Genomic DNA, 23791 nt, shown 5'->3' with positions numbered 1-23791 from the left:
GCACCAGTCTGCATTCCCACCAGCAGTGTTTGTTGATTTATTGATGGAAACCATTCTGGTAGGTGTGAGGTGATACTTCAGTGTAGCTTTAATTTGCGTCTCTGGTGATTAATGAAGTTTTAATGTGTCTGTTGTCCATCTGTGTGCCCTTTTTGGAGGTGTCAAACCCAGAGACCTAAAGTAACCTAAGAATGGTTTGAAATTAAAAACTTTAACCAAAAGCAGTTTATGGCAGGTAATCATGTATTAGGCTAGAATCTTCCCTGACAAAAGTCAGTTTTTACCTTAACTAAGCCTGTCGTCTTTTGCATCTATGGTAACATTCCTTTGGATTGTCAGGATGACTCCCCTTTCTCCAGACCCCTCAGTGCACATCCAGTGCCCCTGCACTGGGGCAGAGACCGTTACTATCATGTTAATTGTTGGCTGTCAACTATCCCATATCCATCTCTGTAAAATTTATATGTGTGTCTATCATTTTACTTTTCATCCAGTCCCTGAGGTTCCCCTCCCCATTTGCTTTCTCATGTCTCCCTGATCAATCACCAATGAATTTCATGTAACCCACTGGTCTTTTCATTGTAATGCATAAAATAAGGTGCAAAACTGCCATTCTGGAGCATTATCTCAATGCATTGAGGACCCCCCCCTCCCCCGCAATTGTGGACAGTTTGGCCCTAATAAACGCACAAAAATTCTTCACAGGTTTGAATGTTTTTTTACATTTGACAGAAGGTCTACAAAACATTTTTAGCTTGGAAGTCCACTTAACTTTCAAAATTATTCTTATTTAATAAAGCCCTAACCTTTCTGAGTGACTTTGGGCACTCTTCTATTTACTTATTTCTAGACTAATATGAATTTTCCTGTCTCTCAGAAGTTACTTGATCTTTTGATCTCTTGAGGAGGGCACTCATCTCTGTACTCCGCTTTCCATGGAGAGCCCCGGGCGGTGCAGTGGAAATCCTACTAGCGCCAGCACTTCCCACAGGTGTAACCTCTGCTAAGTTTTCTTCTAAGACAACCACTGCCTGGCACCTGTTAGGGGTTTGAATATGACAGCAATGGGGTACTTGACCGGGGTGAGAGAACCGGGAGAGCTTCTTCACTAAAATGCACCCACTCCCACCCGGGCAAGGGCCAACCAGCGATCAGAGGCTGGGGTTCGAGGTCAGCCTGCCTGGGGCCCCGGGGACGAAGCCTTGGCGTGTGGTCCGATCCCTGGGAGCTGGCCACTGCCCTTTCCCGGCTTCCGGTGGCTGTGCCTGTACCCCTTCACCTCTCCGAAGCCAGGCGCCATCAACAAACATGGCCGCGCCCACCTCAGCCCCGCTCGGGAGGCCGCGCTGCCTCCTGGGAATCCCTGCGCTGCGTCACCGGCGCGGGCTGCGCGGCGCGACGCGGGAGGCGGCGGAGGCGGCGGGACGCGGGCGGAGCGCAGGCGGCCCGACTCGCTTGAAGTTCTCGGGGGTCCCGGCCGGGCGCGCGCGCATGCCCGCTGCGCGGGGTTCCAGGCGCTGCGGGTGAGGAGCGGGAGGGGCGGGAGCAGGAGGCCGGGCTCCCTTTCGAGGCCCGGAGGGGGCTGAGCTCGGCGGCCGGCGGGGAGGGTGGCCAGCGCGGCCTCCGCCCGCCCGCCCGCGCCCCACGCCCGGCCCGGCCGCAGCGCCGTTGGCACCTAAGCCGGCCCGCAGGCCTCACCGCGGCGGCTGGACACCGAACCGTCCCGACCTCCGCGCAGGTGCCCTGTCGCCGCGGGCTGTGTCCCGTCCCCATGGAGTTGAGTGGATGTCTGGAATGGAGGAGGGAGCCAAGTTAGTGGGCTCCTCCGGTCTTTGGAAGTCTGCTGGTTGGCGTTAAATGCAGGAACGAGGCGGTCTTGGTTCCTTGGTTCCTTGGTTCCTGGGCGGTGTCTGCGTGCCCGCTGGGTAATCCCTGATTAGAGAAGACCCGCTCACGGAGGAGGAAGAGGTTAGAGAGCCTCAGTGTGGGTGTTTTAGGGGAGAGAGTCTTGCTTTGCATAATTTGCCAATATTTGTGTGGCTATTTTTACTTGAATCAGTTTGCCTTGACTTTTGAGCTTTTTATTAAAATTTATCTACAACCAGAGTAAGGCTGCTGATAGGGAATGTCTTACATAGCAGATGGCTGAACTCCTGCATTTAATCCTGACCTGGGACATGCTGTGGACGCCATACCTTCAAGCTGGAGAAATGAAAGTGAACTTTTTAAGAATCCAGCACACCTAAGGAAGAGTTCGGAAGTATAGCTCTTATTCCTTCCTTAGCTGTCAGAGAAGGAGTCACCCCAAAATCAGACATGCAGAAGCTCAGGTCCCTAGACTCAGCCTCCATAAGCTTTGTTGCTAGATTGAAGTTTTATAATCCTCAGTGAAGAATTAATCCCCATAATTTGTGAAGACTTTCAATTTGCCTTGTTTCTTTTCTTTCCATAGGAAAGGGATAATGCTGTCAGCATGTCTGCGCACTCCATGCTTTGTGAACGAATTGCCATAGCCAAGGAACTGATCAAGAGAGCAGAATCACTTTCTATATCAAGAAAAGGCGGTGTTGAAGGTGGTGCCAAGCTGTGCAGCAAATTGAAGGCTGAATTGAAATTTTTACAGAAAGTAGAAGCTGGGAAAGTAGCTATTAAGGAATCCCATTTACAGAGCACTAATTTAACACACCTGAGAGCCATAGTGGAATCCGCAGAAAACCTGGAGGAAGTTGTTAGCGTTCTTCATGTGTTTGGTTACACAGATACGTTGGGAGAAAAGCAGACCCTTGTGGTGGACGTTGTTGCAAATGGTGGTCATACTTGGGTGAAAGCCATTGGCCGAAAGGCTGAAGCTTTGCATAATATTTGGCTGGGCCGGGGACAGTATGGTGACAAAAGCATCATTGAGCAAGCTGAAGACTTCGTTCAGGCCAGCCACCAGCAGCCAGTGCAGTATAGCAACCCTCACATCATCTTTGCATTTTACAACGGTGTCTCCAGCCCCATGGCAGAGAAGCTGAAAGAAATGGGCATATCTGTGAGAGGTGACATAGTGGCGGTTAACTCTCTGTTAAATCACCCCGAAGATCTCCCACTGAGTGAGAGCGAATCAGATGAAGAGGGCTCTGAACGTTTCCAGGTGACCAGAGTAGACCGGGAAAATATACTGGCAAGTGTTGCGTTTCCAACAGAGATTAAGGTTGATGTGTGCAAAAGAGTAAATCTGGACATTACTACTTTGATCACATATGTGTCTGCCCTCAGCTATGGAGGTTGCCACTTTATCTTTAAAGAAAAAGTACTAACAGAACAAGCAGAGCAAGAGAGGAAAGAGCAGGTTCTACCACAGCTGGAGGCATTTATGAAGGACAAGGAACTGTTTGCTTGTGAATCTGCTGTCAAGGATTTTCAGTCTATTCTAGATGCCTTAGGAGGACCTGGGGAGAGAGAGAGGGCCACTCTGCTAATTAAGCGAATTACTGTGGTGCCAGACCAGCCTTCTGAACGTGCCTTGCGACTAGTGGCCAGTTCAAAAATCAATAGTCGTTCATTAACGATTTTTGGGACAGGAGACACCCTAAAAGCCATCACAATGACTGCCAATAGTGGTTTTGTCAGAGCTGCCAACAACCAGGGTGTTAAATTTAGTGTGTTTATCCATCAGCCCAGAGCACTTACTGAGAGCAAAGAACCTCTAGCCACTCCCTTACCAAGAGATTACAGAACTGACACTGAATATTGTGAGATCCTTTAAATATTGTCACAAATTATTTATACCAACAACGGGGTCTTCCCATCTTAATTGGAAAAACAAAAGGTCTTTAGTAAAAAGAATAACTTAGAATTCAAACCAGTAGAGTTATTTGTTTCCCGTCTATAAAGTATATAACTTCCTAAAGTAGAGAAAGCACAAGAGACATCTTTATTTATAGTGATTAAGAACAGAAAAACATCTATGCAAGGCTTTTAGCTATATCAGTGCTTTTATTTGTTTGATTCAGCAGGGCTACAAATCTCCCTACTGGTAGTCATGTTTCATGAAATATGGCTACACTTCATCTTGAATTAAACATCTGGAGAAAACCGAAGCTTGTTTTTTATTATATTGATTTATCAATTTATAGTAGGTTCAGGCTGGGAGATACTAGTGTATAGTTAATTTCAGGTTCTAAAGTTATAGCCATTAAAGAAAAGAAACTTACTGATTGCTATGTGTCAGATGCAATCTGTGGGTATGTTTACAAAGAATACATTAATATGGAATAAAGGAAATCTTTGTTTTTCCTGCTTTTCTTTTTTAAAATAAATATTGATCTCTCAAGTCCCATGGGTCTATTGATACACATATTTTTGCAAAGAAAGACAACAACCCAGGTAAAATATAGTTAATTTGAACAAATTGAAAAAAGAATTATATAAAACATTTAAAAAGAATTCAGATGTTAGCCCTAGCTGGTTTGGCTTAGTGAATAGAGCAGTGGCCCATGGACTGAAGGGCATGTGCTTTGGTTGCAGGCTCAATTCTCATGTGGAGGCAATCAATTGATGTGTCTCACATTGATTTTTCTGCCTCTCCCTGTTTCTTCCACTCTAAAAATCGATGGGCAAAATATCCTTGGGTGAGGATTAACTAAAAAAAAAAAAAATTAGATTTTACTTTTAAGTACAAACTGTCCCCATGTTGCAAATATTTGAATTGCGAACTCTTCTTGTTTATTTTTCAAGTGTCAAGTAATAACTGCATTATCTCATTTTTGTGAAATAGTGGCAGGGAAACTCCATGCCTGTTGAATGACATGTTGTAATTAAAAAGATATTTTTATGTCCATATTATGCTAGATGCTTTATTTTGTAACAAAGCAAACAAACCAGCAAAGTAGATAAGTGTTTACATTTTTAAGATGGGAAAATTGAGCCTTAAGCTAAGTATAGGAGCCAATATTAATGATTTTGTATCCTCACAGCCTGACTTCTTCCTGCTGTACCAATTCCTATTTTGTGAGGAGGGAAACTTAATTTTCAGCTGTAATGTTTGTTGGGGATTATTGTGGTCCATGAACATTCTGAAATGAAATGCAAAATTAAGTGTATGAGGTGTTTTTCTTTGGAGAGATTCTATTACTCAGAACATATTTCCCAGGGGAAATGGCTGTGATTGGAGTTCCAATTTAGGGTAGAGAGGTATATTTAACTCACATTGCATTTAACTAAATAACTCACATATATTTAACTAAAATTGTCTAGTGTTGGAAATCGGACTTAGGCTTTTTGGAGAACCTATTAAAGTACTATTAAGTACTTAACTACTATAAGTACTGAACATTATAATAATTTGATATTAAAAATAGCTTCTTTGCTGTAAGGAATTCTTAGTCTGAAATGGAAATGAACAACTGAAATATAATTGTATTAGAATCTCTAAAAGAATTACGTTTAAAATACTATGGGAGCAGTAAGGAGTCAGGAAGTGAGGAAATGACATTTGTGGGTTCGTAGTGTGATATTTCACAAAATGTGTTAAAAGGAATGAATGGGATTGGAAAGGTACAGAAGTGAGTATTGGGGCCTTTCAAAGTTCAGGCTCATGTGGACAGTTTATAAAAGATGAAACTAGAGAGGCAGATGTTCTCTGAAAAGTGACATTAGAGACTCAATGGCAATTTTTAAGAAACAGTGGCCAGGATCAGATACGAGGAAAATAATAAAAATTTGTGTGAAAGAAAAATATGGGACTAAAATGGCCTTGGATGTGTTCAAGACAGAATTGACATACTAATTGATTCATTCAATACACATTTTTGAGCGTCATGTGCCAGATAGGATGAAGGGCTGAGCTTTTATGTAGTAGCAGAAAAAAGGTGGTTTTCTATCCCTGCCTTCTATGAATTGATAAGAACCTGGATCTTTGCCAGCTAAAATATGTACAATTAGTTCCCACAGCCTTTCTTAAGATAAAGTCTGCTTCCTTCCCTGGCTATTTATTTCTTTTCTTAGCCTGGCTTCTGCTGCTGCTGCTGCTGCTGCTGCTTGGGGGGTGTTGTACCCTTTAAAAAAACAGATGACACATTTGAGCAGATCCATATTGTTTTCACTGGATAATTCTCAGATCAGGAGCTGGGCGTGCCTATTTACCAGTCCTGAGTACTGATGATAAGGAGCATTATTACAGAGGTGAAAATTGAAGCTTGCAGGATATATACCTTCTCTAAGAATGGAGAGGCAGCACTGAGCAGGTCCACTGACTCAGCGTGGCGCTCTTTGGCCCACATGACACTATTGCTCTGTGGGTCGGACAAGGCTAGAGGGAAGGGGATATGAGTGGCTCTGTTTGCTGTGTAGAAAGAGCTTTCTGCTGAGGAAAGTTGACCAGCTCTGGGAAAATGTGGGGGAAGCTCTAGTAGGCTACCTTTCCTCTGGAGACTCGGCAGAAAAGACTGATAAAACAAGTATCACTGCCAGGTATGAACTGGTTGGGCTGCAGAGACTCCTCAAGGCACAACTTCTGGTGGATATTTCCATAGATGGGGTCCCAGATCCTTCTAAAGGAGTGGAAAGACCCAGGATTAGTCAAGAACAGACGATGGCTGACAAGAAATTATGTATTAAAATGCTTATTCCTTCTCTGGAATAGGGCCACAATCCCATAACCTTAATCTTTGCAGTCAGATGTATTTTAAATTTCAGAATATTTTAGACTTTAGGAAAAGGCATTATAGCACATGTCATGTACCTTATAGTGAAATCTGGGGCAGCACTCTGTTAAAAGCACCTTAATATTTCAGCAACGAAGCAGTCATATTCCGTCGGGACTCCCTCTTACAATCCAGGACTGCTGGCTCCCAACTGCTCGCCTGCCTGCCTTCCTGATTGCCCCTAATCGCTTCTGCCTGCCAGCCTGGTCACCTCCTAACCACTCCCATATTCGCCTTTTGGCAGGTGTGGAAGTTCAAGTTTTGGCTTGACATTTGTTGCAAAACTGTGAAAGTGGCCACTGAACCAACTTTTCTTAAGCTTAGAGTAACACATTTCAGCTTTCTGGACACTACAAACATTAGACAAATGACAAAGGTTTAGCTTTTGAACAGAATGATCATGCAGCTCAGTGTTCTAATTTTGCAAGAAGAAAAATAGAGAGTGAAGGTGGTCATGACCTGCCCAAGGCCTTGTGAGGAAAACCTTCCTAGGCAGTCTGGTATTGGGAGAAGAATGCACTTGAGGTGAGGCAAGCCTCGGCTTGAAGGCCAGCTCTGCTGTGTGTCCCAGGGTGAGTTACATCCTTTCTGGATCAGGAAGACTGAAACATCTGTCTGTAGAGAAGCTGTGAGGACTGAGTCTGGAGGTCCTTTCCCTTCTAATTCCCAGTCTTGTGCTCTTTCTGCTGCTGCATTCATTTATGGATGGAGTGTGCTCTCAGAGATAGATTCTTTGCATTTTATTTTTATTTTTAATGATTACTTTCTCTTCATTTAGACTTATTAATCACTTATTATAAAACAGATTTTTTTTTAGATGCTAGAGAGTTTAGTGAAAATCACCTAAGACATTTGCAAAAGCTACCATAGAAGCACATACAAATAAAATATCTAAATCTTTTAGAAATAATGTTATTGAAGGTTTTGATTGTTCTCCTCCAAAGAATAAATTCTGTTTTTATTACTATTAGGATGGGAGATCCGAACTAACATTTAAAAGTGTATCAGGCCTGGTAAAGCGAACACTCTTACAAGCTCTCCAGCTACAGCTGCCATTTTTGGAAGGAGGGATAAGGGCACCCAGTGGCTTTATTGCATGGGCAACAACAAGAAAACACAGCATGGCTTGTTTTTACCCACACAGGCCACACGGGGGTGCTTTAAGCCTTTTCTGCACAGTCTATTAGCCTAACCTTAACGGAGCCTGCTCAGGACCAGGATCAATTTTGACCAAATGGATAGATCCTCTTCCAACAGGACCACCAATTCTGGTCATATGAGGCGGCCCTTGTCACGAAAAATTAGTGTCAGCTTAATATCATGTAGGAATTATGTGGACATTACAAGATTCCTTTGTGGAAATGGCTTGTTGGTAATGAGTTATCTTTGTAGCTGAAGAAAGGATTAAATTGACAAGCAATACTCAGACTGCATATGTTCTGTCTTTTCTATATGACCTAAACCCAAGCTATCAATGTAGTTGATGAGGGGTAAATTCTCTTTATAAAAGTATTCCAGCTAGTAAATAGAAAAAGAGTTAGAGTTAGAGTACCACTATTTTGCAAGTGCTCAGTATTTAATGAATCTAGTCAAAGATCCTAGTGGCTAATAATGTGATAAAAGGAGAAATAGTATAGATTAAACAGATAAGTAGGTAGATGGAAAAATAGCTAGTAGATAATCTAGATACATGGATGGATGAGTAGATACAGATAGATGGGTAGACAGATAATCTGCATCTAACTCTAAACTCTGAAACTGTGGGAAATCCTCTAGGAGAGAAGATCCAGTTTATTTTACAACATAGGAATATATAAAAAGTACACATGAATAATAAAAGATGTAAGAGAAATATCAGCATTAATAAAATATTGATATATAAATATTAGTATCAATTTATCACTGAATATATTTTGATTGTGATCAAAACAGTTTAAACATTTATAAAACCTGTAAATATTGGTTATCCAGAGAAAAACATTCAAGAATTAGAAATACTTAAGCAAACAGATACCACTGACCAGCCCAGGAAGATTTTCTGCTCCTTACAATGCTCTCATGCTCTTCTCCAAGTGCCACTTTTTTCATACTTGTTCTCTCTTCACCGGGTGGGGTAAATATAAGCAACTCGCAGAGCTAAAGAGCCGCTTAATGTGCAGATATTGAGCACACTATATGGCTCCGGGGTTTCTCAACTTCGGCACTATTGACGTTTTGGACTGGATAATTCTTGGTTGTCAAGAGTCTGCATTGAAGGATATTTAAGTGCACCCTGGCCTCTATTCACTAGATGGCAGTAACATTCCAGTTCTCTGCTATCCCCTTGACCAGTTAGACTAGTTCCTGACCATAAAAAATGTCTCCAGATATTGACAACTGTCTTGTGGGGGATGAGGAAATGCCCCTGATTGGGAATTATTGACTGTGCATGGCTTAAGAAACAAACAAGAAACGTTTGAGTGGAGCAAGAAAGAAAACAAAAATTGCTAATTCTCATAACTAACAAAGTCAGGGACTAGGCATTGGGATCTCTGCTTTAGTGACCGCACAGAGTTATATTGATTTATGTGTCTGATTTTGGGTGTCTGCAGAATAAAAGGTGACTTCACTTCAGACTTTTTGCTGCCACCTTTCATACTTTGTATGGGTGCATGTCATTGGTGGAATCCAAATCACTTGCCAAGCTCTAGTTGCAAGGGCAGCCAAGAAATGTGGTGGTGCCTGCATGGTTCAGTGGTTGAGCTTTGAACTAGGAGGTCAAAGTTCAATTCCCAGTCAGGGCACATGCCCCACTTGCTGGCTCGATCCCCAGTAGGGGGTGTGCAGGAGGCAGTGGGTAGATGACTCTCATCATTGATGTTTCTATTTCTCTCCCCCTCTCCCTTCCTCTCTGAAATTATATATATATATATCTATTTCCTCATTGCAAGTGTGAATATTTTTGTCTTTTTTGCATATGCATCTTGGTTTCTTCTCTAAAATCAGGGCAGGATCTTGGTTCAGCCTCTATAAGGGGTGGGCAAAGATGGTGCATTAGAGGAGTGAAACTGCTTCATGTCTTTTCCCCTAAACAGGCTTCAGATTCTTCATCTTTAAGGAAGGGGATTAAAAATGACCTTACAAGGATGTCCTGAAACTCATGAATATTGTTCTTGAATTTAAAACCTGGTTTACTCTTCAGGAATTGACCCTTTTTGGAAGTAAAAGCAGTGGAAAACTTTTAATGACTCCCCTCGTGGCTATTTGAACAGCCCCCATTTAGGACATTTAGGTAGCACAGCTACTTAACCCTGGAAAAGAAGCCGAACCTTAGTTTCTATCTGTGAGATGGCAGAATTCAGTGATCAGGAACTTAGTACATTGTCTGGCATATAGCACAGTGCTCAGCACTATGGCAATAAGAAAGAGACTCTGCTAATCATTAGTAAAAAACAAGCAAACAAACAAGCAAACACATCCTTGTTTAGCAAGACCATAAGTGATCCGAGGCTCTGGTTAGGAAAGTCAAGGCTCTCCTTTCCATAAATCTCCCCCTGGGTGTTGACACCCCACCTCCTAACTTCTATTTTACTTATTTACTTTTTTTATTTACTCTTTATTTAAGTTGATCAGATTTTTATTTTCAATGACCATTTCCTTTGTAAGGATTTTGAATCTAGGGGCGTAGTCACAAGTAAAATGATTTCACGTATGTCAGCAGAATATAAATGAGAAGGGTAGATGAATGGGAAGCATGAAGAGAGACACATTTCTCCATAACCTGGGCTTAGTTCTGATGCTGGGATATGGGCATCAGTCACCCTGAGGAGTAGCCAGTTTGGTGGTTCAAGGCAACTTGAATGCCTGGGAATTTCTAAAAACTCCTTTTCAAACTCTACTTTGGAATATGATGTGAACAGGGTTGGGGCCCTCAGTTCCCTGGAACTAGTCCTTCAGTAGTTTTTGCCTCTATTTTTGAGAGACCGAAGCAGAGAACTTTACCCATCCCAAGCCGGAGGTTTTGCAGCATCTCTAAAAGAAAAGTTGATGGTACATTTGCCTGTTCCTGAAGAAAGGTGCAGAGAGAGCTAATTACTTTTTTTCCCTTGTGCTTGCTTTTTTGCTCTTGAATTTGGATAAACAGCGATCGATAAGGATTTTGCACAATTAATCACCAAGTGTGTAGCTCAGAGCAGAAGCTCAGCAAATACGTTCTTTGGAAGTCTAATTCCAAACTTCTCTTCACAGCCAGTGAGAAACAGGTGGTGATGGTGTGCAAGGAGTTGCCAAAGGAGTATCTTCAACTTTTCCAGGACAAACAAGAAGATTAAATGCCCAATATCTCAGAATGAATCCTTCCCTTGCTCCCTCCCTTGTCTCTCTGAATCTTAAGAGACCATCTCCTGTTTAGTCTCTTGTTCTAAGTCATCGTTTTGGAGTATGGTCCACAAATCACCTGTTACTGACTTATCCAGGCCACTTATGAAACGGAGGCTTCTCAGCTTCAGTGAAGACTTGGACCAAGTTCTTCTGTAAAACAAACTCTTGAGCTGATTCTTAGTGGCCCAAACTTTGACATTCACTGTGCTAGGTACAAATAACACCACAATTTTAAATATACAAACACTTAAGAGAGATACATGGCTTTAGACCAAAAAAGTTGAATTTAAATTCCGTATCTCAGGCATTTAGGAAGGAATAGGACCGGCAGTAGAGTGCTTGAGACACTTGTCAGAACCCTGGAAGTTATATCCAAGTTGTTATTCATCTTCTCTGCCTACTTATAAAACTGGTCTCACTGGTCTGAGTGATTTCTGGCACCCCACTCCTTCTGCAAACGATTTCTGGGGTTAGAGTGACCTCTTAAGAAATGAGTTATTCAGATGTAACACATCTTTCAGAAGGCATACTTAAAAGTCTTCAGACAAGGGTGAGCTATGGAGTAATTACCAATCAAATCCTAACTTTAAAAAAGATATACTTTTCTTGATTCTAGAGAGGAAGGGAGAAGGAAACATCAATGAAGAGAGAGAAACATTGATTGGATGTCTCCCACCAGGGACTGAGCCCACAATCTTGGGGCATGTGCCCTGATCGGGACTTGAACTATGACCTCTAGTTCATAGGTCAACACTCAACAACTGAGCCACACTGGCTGGGCCAAATCCTAACTTTTAATTTGAGTATGCTGACTTTAAAATTTTAGAAAATAAAAAGGTGCTTGACTTTGTGTGTGTGTGTGTGTTATATGTGGCTGTGTGTGTGCATAGTGTATGCATATAGTTTATGTGTGTGTTACACGTGGCTGTGTGTATGGTGTGTGTGTGTGCTACATGTGGCTGTGATTGTATGTGGATGGTGATATGTACGTGGAGTGTGCGTGACACGTGGATGTATGTGTATAGTGTGCATCACATATGGCTGTGTGTGCATGTATGGTGCATGTTACATGTGTCTGCATGTGTATAGTGTGTTACCTGTGGATGTGTGTGTATAATGTGTTACATGTGGCTGTGTGTGTATGTATGGTGGGTGTTACTTGTGGCTGTGTGTTACATGTGGCTGTGTGTGTATGGTGTGTGTTACATGTGACTGTGTGTATATAGGGTGTATTACATGTGGCTGTGTGTGTGTATGGGGTATGTGTGTGTTACATGTGGCTGTGTGTGCATTACATCTGGCTATGTGTATGGTGTGTGTGTGTGTGTGTGTGTGTGTGTGTTACATGTGGCTGTGTGTGTGTGTGTGGGGATGAGTGTATGTAGCTTGTTTGACCTCCTCTGAAATAGCAGTCAGGTGATGGAAGCCTCCTGTTCAACCATAGAACAGATTGTTTTCCTCCCAAATCCTTTGTCCTGTTGCGGGAGCTCTGAGCCGGGATCACTGTATCCACCATGGAGAGGGAATTCTTTTCATATAAACACTGTCTGTGAGGTTGACAGACTCCTGAAACAAACATTAGTTTTGGTTTCTATTTATCATAAGTTCCTAAGGAAACCATCTGAGAACATAATATGTGCTCAAAGCACTTCAGTTGGATTGAGTTCTAGGAGGGAAAAGATGATTTGAGTGTTAAATCTGTGAAAATGCCATATAACTTTTTATTTTTATATTTTATTAAGAAGCAGCTCAGACTACTTCAGTAGCATTTTCGTTCCGGCCAAAGGCCACTTGTCCCTTTTCCTTTGGAATTCCCCCCCCCCCCCCCCCCGAACCACCACCCATCACTTCGCGGGTTGCTAACCCAGCACATACTTGCCGTCCTCATGATCCCATGCACTTGGCTCTGCCGTGGAGTGCAGTGTGCCCACGAAGGCTAAGAACAAGGAGTGTGGGACCAGCAGAGGGAGCTTTCCATCCAGATTGGAACTGCCTCCTCATGTGCAACATGGCTTCACATTCTCTCTCTCTTTCAAACTTCACATGGGATTTTCAGACAGCTTAGCTGAATCTGAAACTCCAGCCTGGCTTTGTGCATCAAACAGTGTGTGTAATTCCGTATTCGAGGCATATGTGTGATGTTTCTCATAAGCACCTTCCACGTGGTAGTTTGCCACGGAGGGAGAATGCCTACAGCGTCCCAGGGTGTTGACTTCAGGTTAACTTTCTGTATCCTGCTTCACTCCCCTACCCTTGTCCTAAAACCACGTGTGATATTGGACCCTCAATGAACTTTCTTGTTCTTTGTTCCTTCATTTATAAAAAGGGGCTGCTAGAACCATGTGGTAGAATAAGCAATGACTTCAGCAATGTATAATTCAAGTCAGAGCTAAAGCCAAAACCAGGATCAGAGGATCCCAGCATCTCAAAGCTGGAAAGAGGCTGGAGGAGGGGACTTCCGGAAGACTCCATCTGAGGAGGCAGAACAGCTAGCTCCAGGGTGGGAGGGTGGGTGTCACTTGGCTGCAATCCCAGGACTTGGGATTGCAGCCTATTGTTGTCCGGTATATTGGATTTCTGCAGTTCTTGTCTGTGTAACTCTGATGAGCCACACAGTTTTTTGACTCCAGGGGAAAGAAAAACGAGCTCTCTGATGTGGCTTATACATGAACCCTGCATCCTTCCATGAAACAACACCATTTCAAATAGGAGAAGCTATGGCCAAACTGACTGTTTCTACTCTATCTACAGCAGTCAGTTGTTTGATGTACTCAATCATTCAACAAATAATTTTTGAGTTCTTCCTGAGTATCAGTTACTGTGCTGCATAGTAGGAATGTAGCCACAAGACAGGCATCATCTTTGCACAGCTTACAAAGAATGCTGGGATGAATGCATCCGGTTTTCTTATATGTTTTCCTTATTCCCTTTCCATGCATGTGGTATCCTGCATCTCCATACTATATATACTTCAATGCCTGTTTATTTTCAGTGGTGCCATTGCATGTAATTCACCAAATATTCACAGCTCTCTGCCTTGCAAGCCCGTGGGAATTTTGGGTGTCCTGGCCCCTTGAGGTTAAGTTGGGCTACAGGATTAGTTTAGGGCAATGACCTGTGAATATAATGTATTTTGTTTTGAGGCCAGAGCATTTATTATGGGTTCCAGACCTTCCAAACAGGAGCTGTGGAGAAGGGATGGCAACTGGATTCATGCACCGGTGGGGGTCCCTTTCGAAATCCTGGCCTGTGGGGATCAGGCCAAAACTGGCAGCCCGACATCCCCTGAGGGATGTAGTAGGGTGCCAAGTGGCAGGCGGCTGGGGAGGAGCCTGAGCCTGGGCCGGGCACTGCACCACTCTCCTCTTGCTCATCCCGCTTCATAACGCTGCCGTGGAGGTGGGACAGGCTTGTGCTTCCACAGCTGTGCTTGCCAGCTGTGAGCCTGGCATATGGTGCCCATAGGTCAGCTGAGCAGCTGCTGTGGGAGCACATTGACTCCCAGGGGGCAGCTTCTGCATTAAGTGTCTGCCCCCTGGTGATCAGTGTGTATCATAGCAACCGGTTGACCAGGCATTTGGTCATTGGGTTGCTTAGGCTTTTATATATATAGATTTATCTATTTATTCAAAAGTAGGGAGTGAGTAACTTTTGTATGCCAGAAATCATTCTGGGGATGCAGCATGAACTCAGAGTTAACAATATGGCCCCTCAATGAGCTTACATTCCAATGGGCGAAGAAGGGGTATGAACATAATAACCTCCAAATAAGAACTCAAAACACTGCATTCAATGGGCTGTGCAATTAATGAGACTATTCCTGAAAAAATCCCGGCATTTCAGGTATAATATCATGTCACCTACATATAAAGACAGTTTTACTTCTTTCTTTTCAGTTTGCATGCATTGTATTTTTTTTTTTTTTTTTTTTTCTGTCTGATTGCTGTGGTGAGGACTTCCAGCCCTGTGCTGAGTCAGAGTGGCAAAGTGGACACCCCTGGGGGACCCGAGGTTGCTGTGCTCTAACAAGAGGCTGAGGGCCCTTCTCCCAGGCATGTACTGAACTTACAGGTAAGTACTGTCTGGTCAGCTTGAAAAACCAAGAGAAGTGTAGCTGACTGGACATATTTTGTCTGAGGAACACCAGAGAAACAATGTACAGGCAAATGGAAATGCAAAAGAAAAGTAAGGGTAGCCATATTTATATCTGACAAAATAGACTTCAATGCAAAGGTCATAATAAGAGACGAAGAAGGCCACTACATAATACTAAAGAGACTGATATTACAAGAGGGCATAACCCTTAAAACGTATATGCACCCAATATAGGAACACCTAAATATATAACAAAGCTCTTGGAGGACTTTATGGGTGAGAGCAACAGCAATACAGTCATATTAGGTGACTTTAACAATTCACTGACTTCATTATATAGATCTTTCAGACAAAAAGCAACAAGGAAACAGAGACCTTAAATAGCACACTGGATCAGATGGATTTAATTGACATTTACAGAACATATGCATTCTTTTCAAGTGCACACTGGACAGTCTCAAAGATAGACCACATGTTAGGACACAAAACAATCCTATACAAGTTCAAGAGGATTGAAATCACATCAAGCATCTTCTGGGAACACAATGGCATGAAGTTAGAAGTCAACTACAATAAAAACACTAAAAAAAATTCAAACACATGGAAGATAGAAAGCATATTATTAAACAATGAATGAGTTACCAATGATATCAAGGAAAAGGTTAAAAACTTCCTGGGAAAAAATGATGAACACGTGCAAAATCTATGAGACACAGCAAAAGCAGTCCTGATAGGGAAGTTCATAGCACTACAAGTCTACCCCCCCTAAAGAAAAACAAAAACAAAAAAAAAAACAAAAAACCCTAAGAAAACATGTTAATTAACTATCTAACCATATGACTTAAAGAATTAGAAAGAGAGTAACAAGAAATGCCCAGAGTAAGTAGAAGGAAGGAAATAATAAAAGTCAGAGTGGTAGTAAATGACATAGAGACTATAAAAACAATACAAAAGATCAATGGAACCAAGAGTTGGTTCTTTAAAAAGATAAACAAAATTGATGAACTGTTAGCCAGACTCATAAAGAAACAAAGAGGGTGGGCCAAAATAAATAAAATTAGAAATGAAAGAAGTGCAACAATAAAGAATTATTTAAAAAAACAATAGTAATTAGGGAATTTTTTTTTACAAGAGCAATTTTTTAAAAGCCTTTTGAATTTTCTGCCAAATTGCCAATTAGAAGGTTTTATCAGTTTATTTCCACCAGCCATATCTGAAAATGCTGTGTGTTTTTTTTTTTCAAAACTCTACCAATGCTAATTATTATAATTTTTAAATGATTATCATTCTAATAGGAAAATCATTTCAGGTTTCATTTCTTTACTAATAAAGTTAAGAAATCAATGGGAAAAAAAGAAATGAAAGAGGTGAAGTAACAACTGACACCACAGAAATACAAATAATTATAAGAAAATACTATGAACAAATATATGCCAACAAGATTAACAATGTGGACAAAATGGACAAATTTCAAGAAAAATATACTCTTCCAAAACTGAACCAGAATGAACTAGAAAATCTGAATAGTTCAATAACAATTGATGAAATTGAAGCACTAATAATAATAAAAAAATTACTGGCAAACAAAAGCCCTGGACCAAATGGAGTTTTATCAAACATTCAAAGAAGAACTGACACCTATCTTCTTCAAACAATTAAAAAAAAATCCAAGATGAAAGAACACTTCCAAGCAGAATACAGGGAAACATAGACCTTAAAAATGACACAAAAGACCAGATTAATTTATATTTTCAGATAAATTGATGACAAAACAGCAGAATATACATCCTCTTCAAATGCACATGGATTATTTTATAGAATGTAGCACATGTTAGGATACAAAACAAGTCTCAGTTAATTTAAGATTGAAATCATATCAAGTACTTATCTAATCACAATGGTATGAAACTAGAAATCAATTACAAGGAAAAAAAAAACACCTGAAAAACACAAACACATGAAGGCTAAATAAAATGTTATTAAACAATGAATGGGTTAACAATGAGATCAAGGAAGAAAAAATACTTTGAGATAAATGAAAATGAGAACATAGCAATCCAAAATAACAGCAGGAGCAGTCCTAAAATGGAAATTCATAGCAACACAGGCCTTTTCTTGCTCAAGAAGCAAGAAAAATCTAAAATAAACAATATAATCTTACACCTAAAGAAACTAAAAAAAAAGAAGAAAAAAAAAGAAAAAAAGAAAAAAGAATAACAAAGCCCAAAGTGAGTAGAAGAAAGGAAATAATAAAGATCAGAGCAGAAATAAACAAAATAAAATCTTAAAAAACAACCATAAAATATGTTAACCAAACCAAGAGCTGGTTCTTTGAAATGATAAATAAGATTGATAAGCCTTTAATCAGACTCATAAAGAAGAGAGGCCCCAAATAATCAGATTTAGAAATGAGAGAAGAGAAGTAATAAAACAACTAGCACCAGAGAAATACAAAGGATTATAAAAAAATATTACAAACAAGTGTTATAATAGTTATTGATTCTAGTAAACCCTACTAAGTATGTCCGGGATTTTACTGCCTATGTTTTCTTCTAGGATTTTTATTGTTTCGAGTCTTACATTTTATTTCTTTTATATGGTGTAAAGTGTGTAGTTTCATTTTTTTGTATTTATCTATTCAATTTTCACAATATTATTGATTAAATAGACTGTCTTTACCCCATGTATAATCTTGCTTTCTTGTCAAATATCTGGGACCCTTTAGTCTACAGGCTGACACTCTGTCTACTGAGCCAAACCAGCTAGGGCCTTAGATATTTTTTATATTAATTACTTATTGGATGTACCATTTACAAATATATTCTCCCATTCAGTAGGGTTGTTTCATTTTGTTGATTTTTTTTTTTTTGCTATGCAAAATTTTTTTAGTTTGATATTATCTTTCTCCTATTTTTTTTTTTACTTATTTATTTATTTTTTTTGCCCTTGTTTGAGGAGGCATATTAAAAAATATTGTTAAAAGCAAAGTCAAAAGTATTTACTGTTTATGTTTCCTTTTAGGAGTGTTATGAATTCATGTCTTACATTTAAATCTTTACTCCATTTTGAGTTTATTTTTGTGTTTGGTGTAAGAAGGTGGTCCAATTTCCTTTTTTTTTTTTTGTATATATATGTCCAGTTTTCCCAATACCATTTACTGAAGAGACTGTCTTTAATCCATTGTATATTTTTGCCTTCTTTGTTATAGATTAACTTGAGGCTTGGTACACAAAATTCGTACATGGGGTGTGTGTTTCCCTGTACCCTCTCAATCTGGGACCCCTTAAGGGTTGTCTTACTGCCCATTTAAGCCCAATCCCACCTGACTGCCTGTTTAGGCCTGATTCCAATGGGATTTGGCTTAAATGGGCAGTTGGACATCCCTCTCACAATCCAGGACTGCTGGCTCCCACCTGCTCACCTGCCTGCCTGATTGCTCCTAATTACTTCTGCCTGCCAGCCTGATCACCCCCTAACTACTCCCTTGCCAGCCTGATTGACACCTAATTGCTCCCCTGCTGGCCTGGTTCCCCCAACTGCCCTCCCCTATAGGACTGGTTCCCCCCTCCCCCCCACGCCCCTCCTAATTGCCCTCTCCTGGAGGCCTGATCACCCTTAATTGCCCTCCCTTGCAGGCTTGGTCCCACCCCCCCAATTACCCTCTCCTGCAGGCCTGGGTCACCCCTAACTGCCCTTCCTTGCAGGCCTGATCGCCCCCAACTGCCCTCCCCTGCAGGCCATCTTGTGGCAGCCATCTTGTGTCCACATGGGGTGGCCATCTTGTGTGTTGGAGAGATGGTCAATTTGCATATTACTCTTTTATTAGATAGGATTGACTATGTAAGCTAGAATAAATTCCTAGACTCTATTATATTCCATTGTCTATATGTCTGTTTTTATGCCAGCATTATACTGTTTTAATTATTATTGCTTTGTAATATTTTGATATCAGGTAGTGTGATACCTTCTATTTTGTTCTTTCTTATGATATCTCTAGTTAATCAGGATGTCTTGTAGTTTTTCATATGAATTTTAGAATTAGTTGTTCTGATACTGAGAATATTTCCATTGCTATTTTAATAGAGATTTCATTGAATCTGTATATTGTTTCAGGTAGTAAGAACATTTTAACAATATTAATCCTTCTAATACAAGAGTAAGATATATTCTTCTACTTATTTGTATCTTCTTCAATTTTTCTTCAAAATTTTTTAAATCCTTTCCTGAGTATACATTTTTATTGATTCTAGAGAGAGGGAAAGAGAGGGGGGGGGGGAGTGACAGAAAGAGAGAGAGAGAGAGAGAGAGAGAGAGAGATTAATGTGAGAGAGAAACATCCGTTGGTTGCCTTCCTTATGCTCCCTAACTGAAATCAAACCTGCATCCTAGGTATGTGCCCTGATAGGACAGGGACTGGAACCTTTTGGTGTATGGAACAATGCTCTAATCCCGCTGTTGGCAAACTGTGGCTTGTGAGCCACATGTGGCTCTTTGGCCCCTTAAGTGTGCCTCTTCCACAAAATACCATGGCCAGGGCAAGTCTATTTTGAAGAAGTGGCTTTAGAAGAAGTTTAAGCTTAAAAAATTTGGCTCTCAAAAGAAATTTCAATCGTTATGCTGTTGATATTTGGCTCTATCGACTAGTGAGTTTGCCAACCACTGCTCTAACCAACTGAGTGACCTGGCTTCTTCAACTTTTTGTAGTTTCCAGAGGACAGGTTTTTCACCTCTTTGGTTGAACTTATTCCTATTTAAATTTATTCCTTTTTATTTTATAGTTTCTGATGCAATTTTAAATGGGATTGTTTTCTTAATTTCTCCTTCTTACAAGTTGTTATTTGTGTATAGAAATGCAACAGATTCTTGAATATTGATTCTGAATCCTGCAACTTTACTGAATTCATTTGTTCATTCTAATAGTTTGTAGTGGAGTCTTTAGGGTTTTCTATTCATAGTATCACATCATTGGTGAATAATGAGTTTTACTTTTTCCAAAAGGAAATTTTAAGAAAATAATTACATGATAGTTGTGTCAAATTTTCACTTAATTTTACTCCCATTTACTCACACATGCTTTATTTATTACTTTACTTTCCTACATATGCTCTGATTGAACAAACCTTGGAAGATACATAAATCACTGTTGCCAGCATAATCAGCCCCTGTTAAGAGCTGGAATCCATCCAGATGCCACAAATGCAGCATGCCATTCCTACCTCATTATTTATCTGACTTAGGTCCCCAGAAATAATTTTATCATTAGAAGTATGGTGAACATTGTTCAAATGTATTTTCTCTAATTGTTAAAGTGTGCATACACACACACACACACACACACACACACACACAGACAAAGACACATTTCTGACTAACTTAGGCATATTGAATAGGTGTCTATAACACAGTTTTCACAGTACAGGAAAACTTCTAAACAAGTTTTCCTGAGGCCCAAACGAACCCAGTTGAAGGAAAGTTTGTAATAAAGTAAAATTCAGTGCCTTATATTTTCTCTCACAGAAAAAGAAATGATTTGAGAAATTAAAATAAATTTATTATAATATTTAAAAATGATTTTATTTGAATATTTTATAATACATAGTGAAAGAATGTGAATATTTTCCACTGTAATTTTGGTCAAATGAGTATACATAATAATAATTCCCAATGGATTTATCTCCCATCCCCCCCCCCCCCCCCCCCCAACAATTGATTACATTGGCATCAATGTCTCTAGGGCAGATGAAAAGAGAAACCTTTCCAAAATTCTTTTCCACATCATTCCCTTCAGCCAGGTTCAGATTAGCTCACACCATTCTCGTGCTCTGAGAAACAGCCAAGGCATTTGGTAAAGCCATTTGGCATTACTTCTGGATGTGGCCATGTCCCAGGCAGCAGGATTCCTGAGAGTCACGTTCAGCCTCTCAATGCCCATTATTCTTTGTGAATGAAACAAGCAAACTGAGAGGGTTGCTCTTATATTCTCTCTTTCCCAGAATACAGCCTGAACAATTTTGTGCACAGCCAGTTCTAAGGAAATCACTCCGTCCATGATGAGCAACATCAGTGATCATAGAAATAAATGAGGTCTTCCTGAGGGAAAAACACAGCATGGTCTCTTACTGACTATTCAGCATCTGTTTGCCATGGTCTAGAAAATTTGTTTTTCTGTCTCTCCTTCAAGCTTGTGCACATCCTCCTAAAATTCTATTCTTCTCATCCTTTCTCCAAGGTCCAGCTTATGAGACCCTCTCCACAAGGTCCTGGGGACTAACCATTATCTTCACTTGCACATCTGGGATAGGGTTTCCTCCAAGGACCAAAGAGTTTATTCTATGGGGAACCAAGGGTAAAAGCCAGCCTGCGATAGCCATCTGTATATATAAAAACCTAAGTGACCGAACGACAGAACAACCGAATGACCAGTCGACCGGTCGCTATGATGTGTACTGACCACCAGGGACAGATGCTCAATGCACAGGATTTGGCTCTCTCCTGTCTGGATCAGGCCTGTGGGGATCAGGCCCAAACTCGCTATCTGACATTCCTCAAGGTCTTCCAGATTGTGAGAGGGTGCAGGCCAGACTAAGGGACCCTACTGGTGCACGAATCCATGCACTGGGCCTCTAGTTGTTTAATAAAAATATATGAGGCCTTATAAGGACACTGACTTGTCTTAATCCAAAATTCCAATTGGAACTGCAACTCTAGTTTATCCTATAGACCCCAAATCCCATATTACTTGGCTTTTGCTCCCAAATATCCATTGGCCATTTAGCTTCTCTTAATGCTCCAGAATTGAAGCCAGCATGAACAGAGGAAGACCAGATAAGAGTTGGATTGAATCTATAAAAGAGGCCAAGGCATGTGTCTGTAGGAACTGAGCAGGGCTGTAGAGGAAAGGACATTGTGGAAAATGCTCATTCATAGGGTCACCAGGAGTTGGAGATGACTTAGTGTCATGTAACACACATTGTGCTCCAGACCTCCTTCTCCCACGCTTCCTCTCACATCTTCCCTTCAATCTCTCTGGTACCCTCTGCCACCACTGTTTCAATAGAAACAAATTCCCTTGCTGTCTTTTGACTCTTCATAAAATGCCAACCTTATCCTCATCGCAATTTGGCTTTCTGCAGGACATTGCTTCCTCTGTTGATTTTTAAAGAGGGCTCACCTTCCCATATTTTGTATAGTAAAATGTCAAAGGAGAAGATGGTGTTTCCTGCAAAATTTGGACTTGTCAAACCACACAGTCATGTGAACTAATTTCTTAAAATAAAATCCTTTCTTTCTCTCTCTCTTTCTCTCAACACACACACACACACACACACACACACACACACACACACACTATTGGTTCTGTTTCTCTGGAAAACTCAGATTAATACAACAATATATTTCTGTGTTCTTTTGAGAAAACAAAAATTTTGGGATTCTAAGCTTATGTCTTTAAGTTTCTGAAATAACATTGGGAATTGAGGCTACCACACCATCACATTTTTCAGTCCTTCAAGGCTCTCAGTAATTCCTAGTCATCCTTCTGTGCATCTATACATTCTGCAGCTCTGAGCTCCCACAATTGCATTTCATCCCTCACCACTGTCTTCAAAATTCCATTCCTGATCATCTCTGCTGTAGATATTGACTGATGACTGGTCTCCTACTTTACAGAGAAAATAGAAGTCAAGTTAAAATCTTTCTCTATATCTTACCCACCATAGAGTTTCTCATTGTACATTTATCATTGGGTCTGATTTTTGTGGACAAGGTAAGGCCAAGATGGATGACTTCCACTTTGGATTCCATACTTTCACTTGTTCCTTTTCTACTCTATTAATTGCCCACATTCTTTGACTGGCACTATTTCTATTGACCTTTTCATGTTCAGCACACTCAGTTCACAATCATGTGAAATAAATTAACAAACGATTGTCCTTGATCCATGTTTCTTTCTAGCTACTACCAATTTCGCTTTCTTTACTGCCTCTTCTTTTTCAAATCACAATCACATAACAGCACTACTTCTTCCACAACTTTGCCCTTGTCATTTATCCTTTACCTGGTAAATGTAGAGAAATTTTCAGGCCTTATCTGCACTATTTTGCACTCTTGGTCAATTTCTTCACGAAACTTTATTCATGTTCTCTCAAGAAACCAGACTACTGGGTCTTCCCAATTAGTCTTTCTTTCTGTATTAGTTTAGATTTTCTCTCCAAGATCCTGAGGCAGGTAAAACTTTTTAGAGGAGGGGTCAGATAATTCAAGTAATTTATTTAAAAAGTGATCCTAGGAAGTGCAAACAATGAAGTGGGTAAAATAAAATAGGGATAGGAAAACAAGCCAATAAATGGTTACCTGTCAGGTGGTATGGTGGGCACCTTTGTCTCCAGTGACTTCTGTGAAACACACCTCCAACTTTATCTACCGAAAGTAGAATGTTGGTTTATTTTTCTACTTGAATTTGTCAAATTTTCAGCACTGTGGGATGCCACTGTGCTTTCTGAGTGAGTTCCTCTGGCACCAGAGAAAAATCTTCAGCAGTGAAGCACAAAGGTGGGAAGCTGTCAGCTCACTAGCAACTCTCCAGCACAAATGCAAATGAACTCATATGTGGGCAGGGGCAGGGGAAGAGGCAAAAATCTCAGAATCCT

The 23791-nt window shown here is 40.7% G+C and overlaps 1 protein-coding gene across 4 annotated transcripts; it reads left to right on the top strand.

Annotated features, from left to right (window-relative positions):
* Positions 1-1362: 1362 nt before the first annotated feature.
* CUNH7orf25 (chromosome unknown C7orf25 homolog) lies at positions 1363-4289 on the top strand. Of its 4 annotated transcripts, none has more exons than XM_036429828.2 (2): positions 1363-1523; positions 2453-4289. In XM_036429828.2, the coding sequence occupies exon 2, from the start codon at positions 2474-2476 to the stop codon at positions 3749-3751; it is 1278 nt and encodes a 425-aa protein (XP_036285721.1). In that variant the 5' UTR covers positions 1363-1523; positions 2453-2473; the 3' UTR covers positions 3752-4289. The 4 variants fall into 4 exon arrangements, with proteins under 4 accessions (XP_036285721.1, XP_036285719.1, XP_036285720.1 ...); XM_036429826.2 differs by lacking the exon at positions 1363-1523 and adding an exon at positions 1704-1811; XM_036429827.2 differs by lacking the exon at positions 1363-1523 and adding an exon at positions 1949-1968.
* Positions 4290-23791: the final 19502 nt, after the last annotated feature.

Source organism: Pipistrellus kuhlii, unplaced genomic scaffold, assembly GCF_014108245.1.
Source record: "Pipistrellus kuhlii isolate mPipKuh1 unplaced genomic scaffold, mPipKuh1.p scaffold_m20_p_10, whole genome shotgun sequence".
NCBI lineage: Eukaryota > Metazoa > Chordata > Mammalia > Chiroptera > Vespertilionidae > Pipistrellus > Pipistrellus kuhlii.
Note: the sequence above shows the minus strand (reverse complement) of the source record. Positions and strands in the feature narration are given on the sequence as shown.

Coding starts and splice junctions, on each gene's coding strand:
- CUNH7orf25 (XM_036429828.2), top strand. CDS start 2,474: ATGTCTGCGCACTCCATGCTTTGTGAACGAATTGCCATAGCCAAGGAA.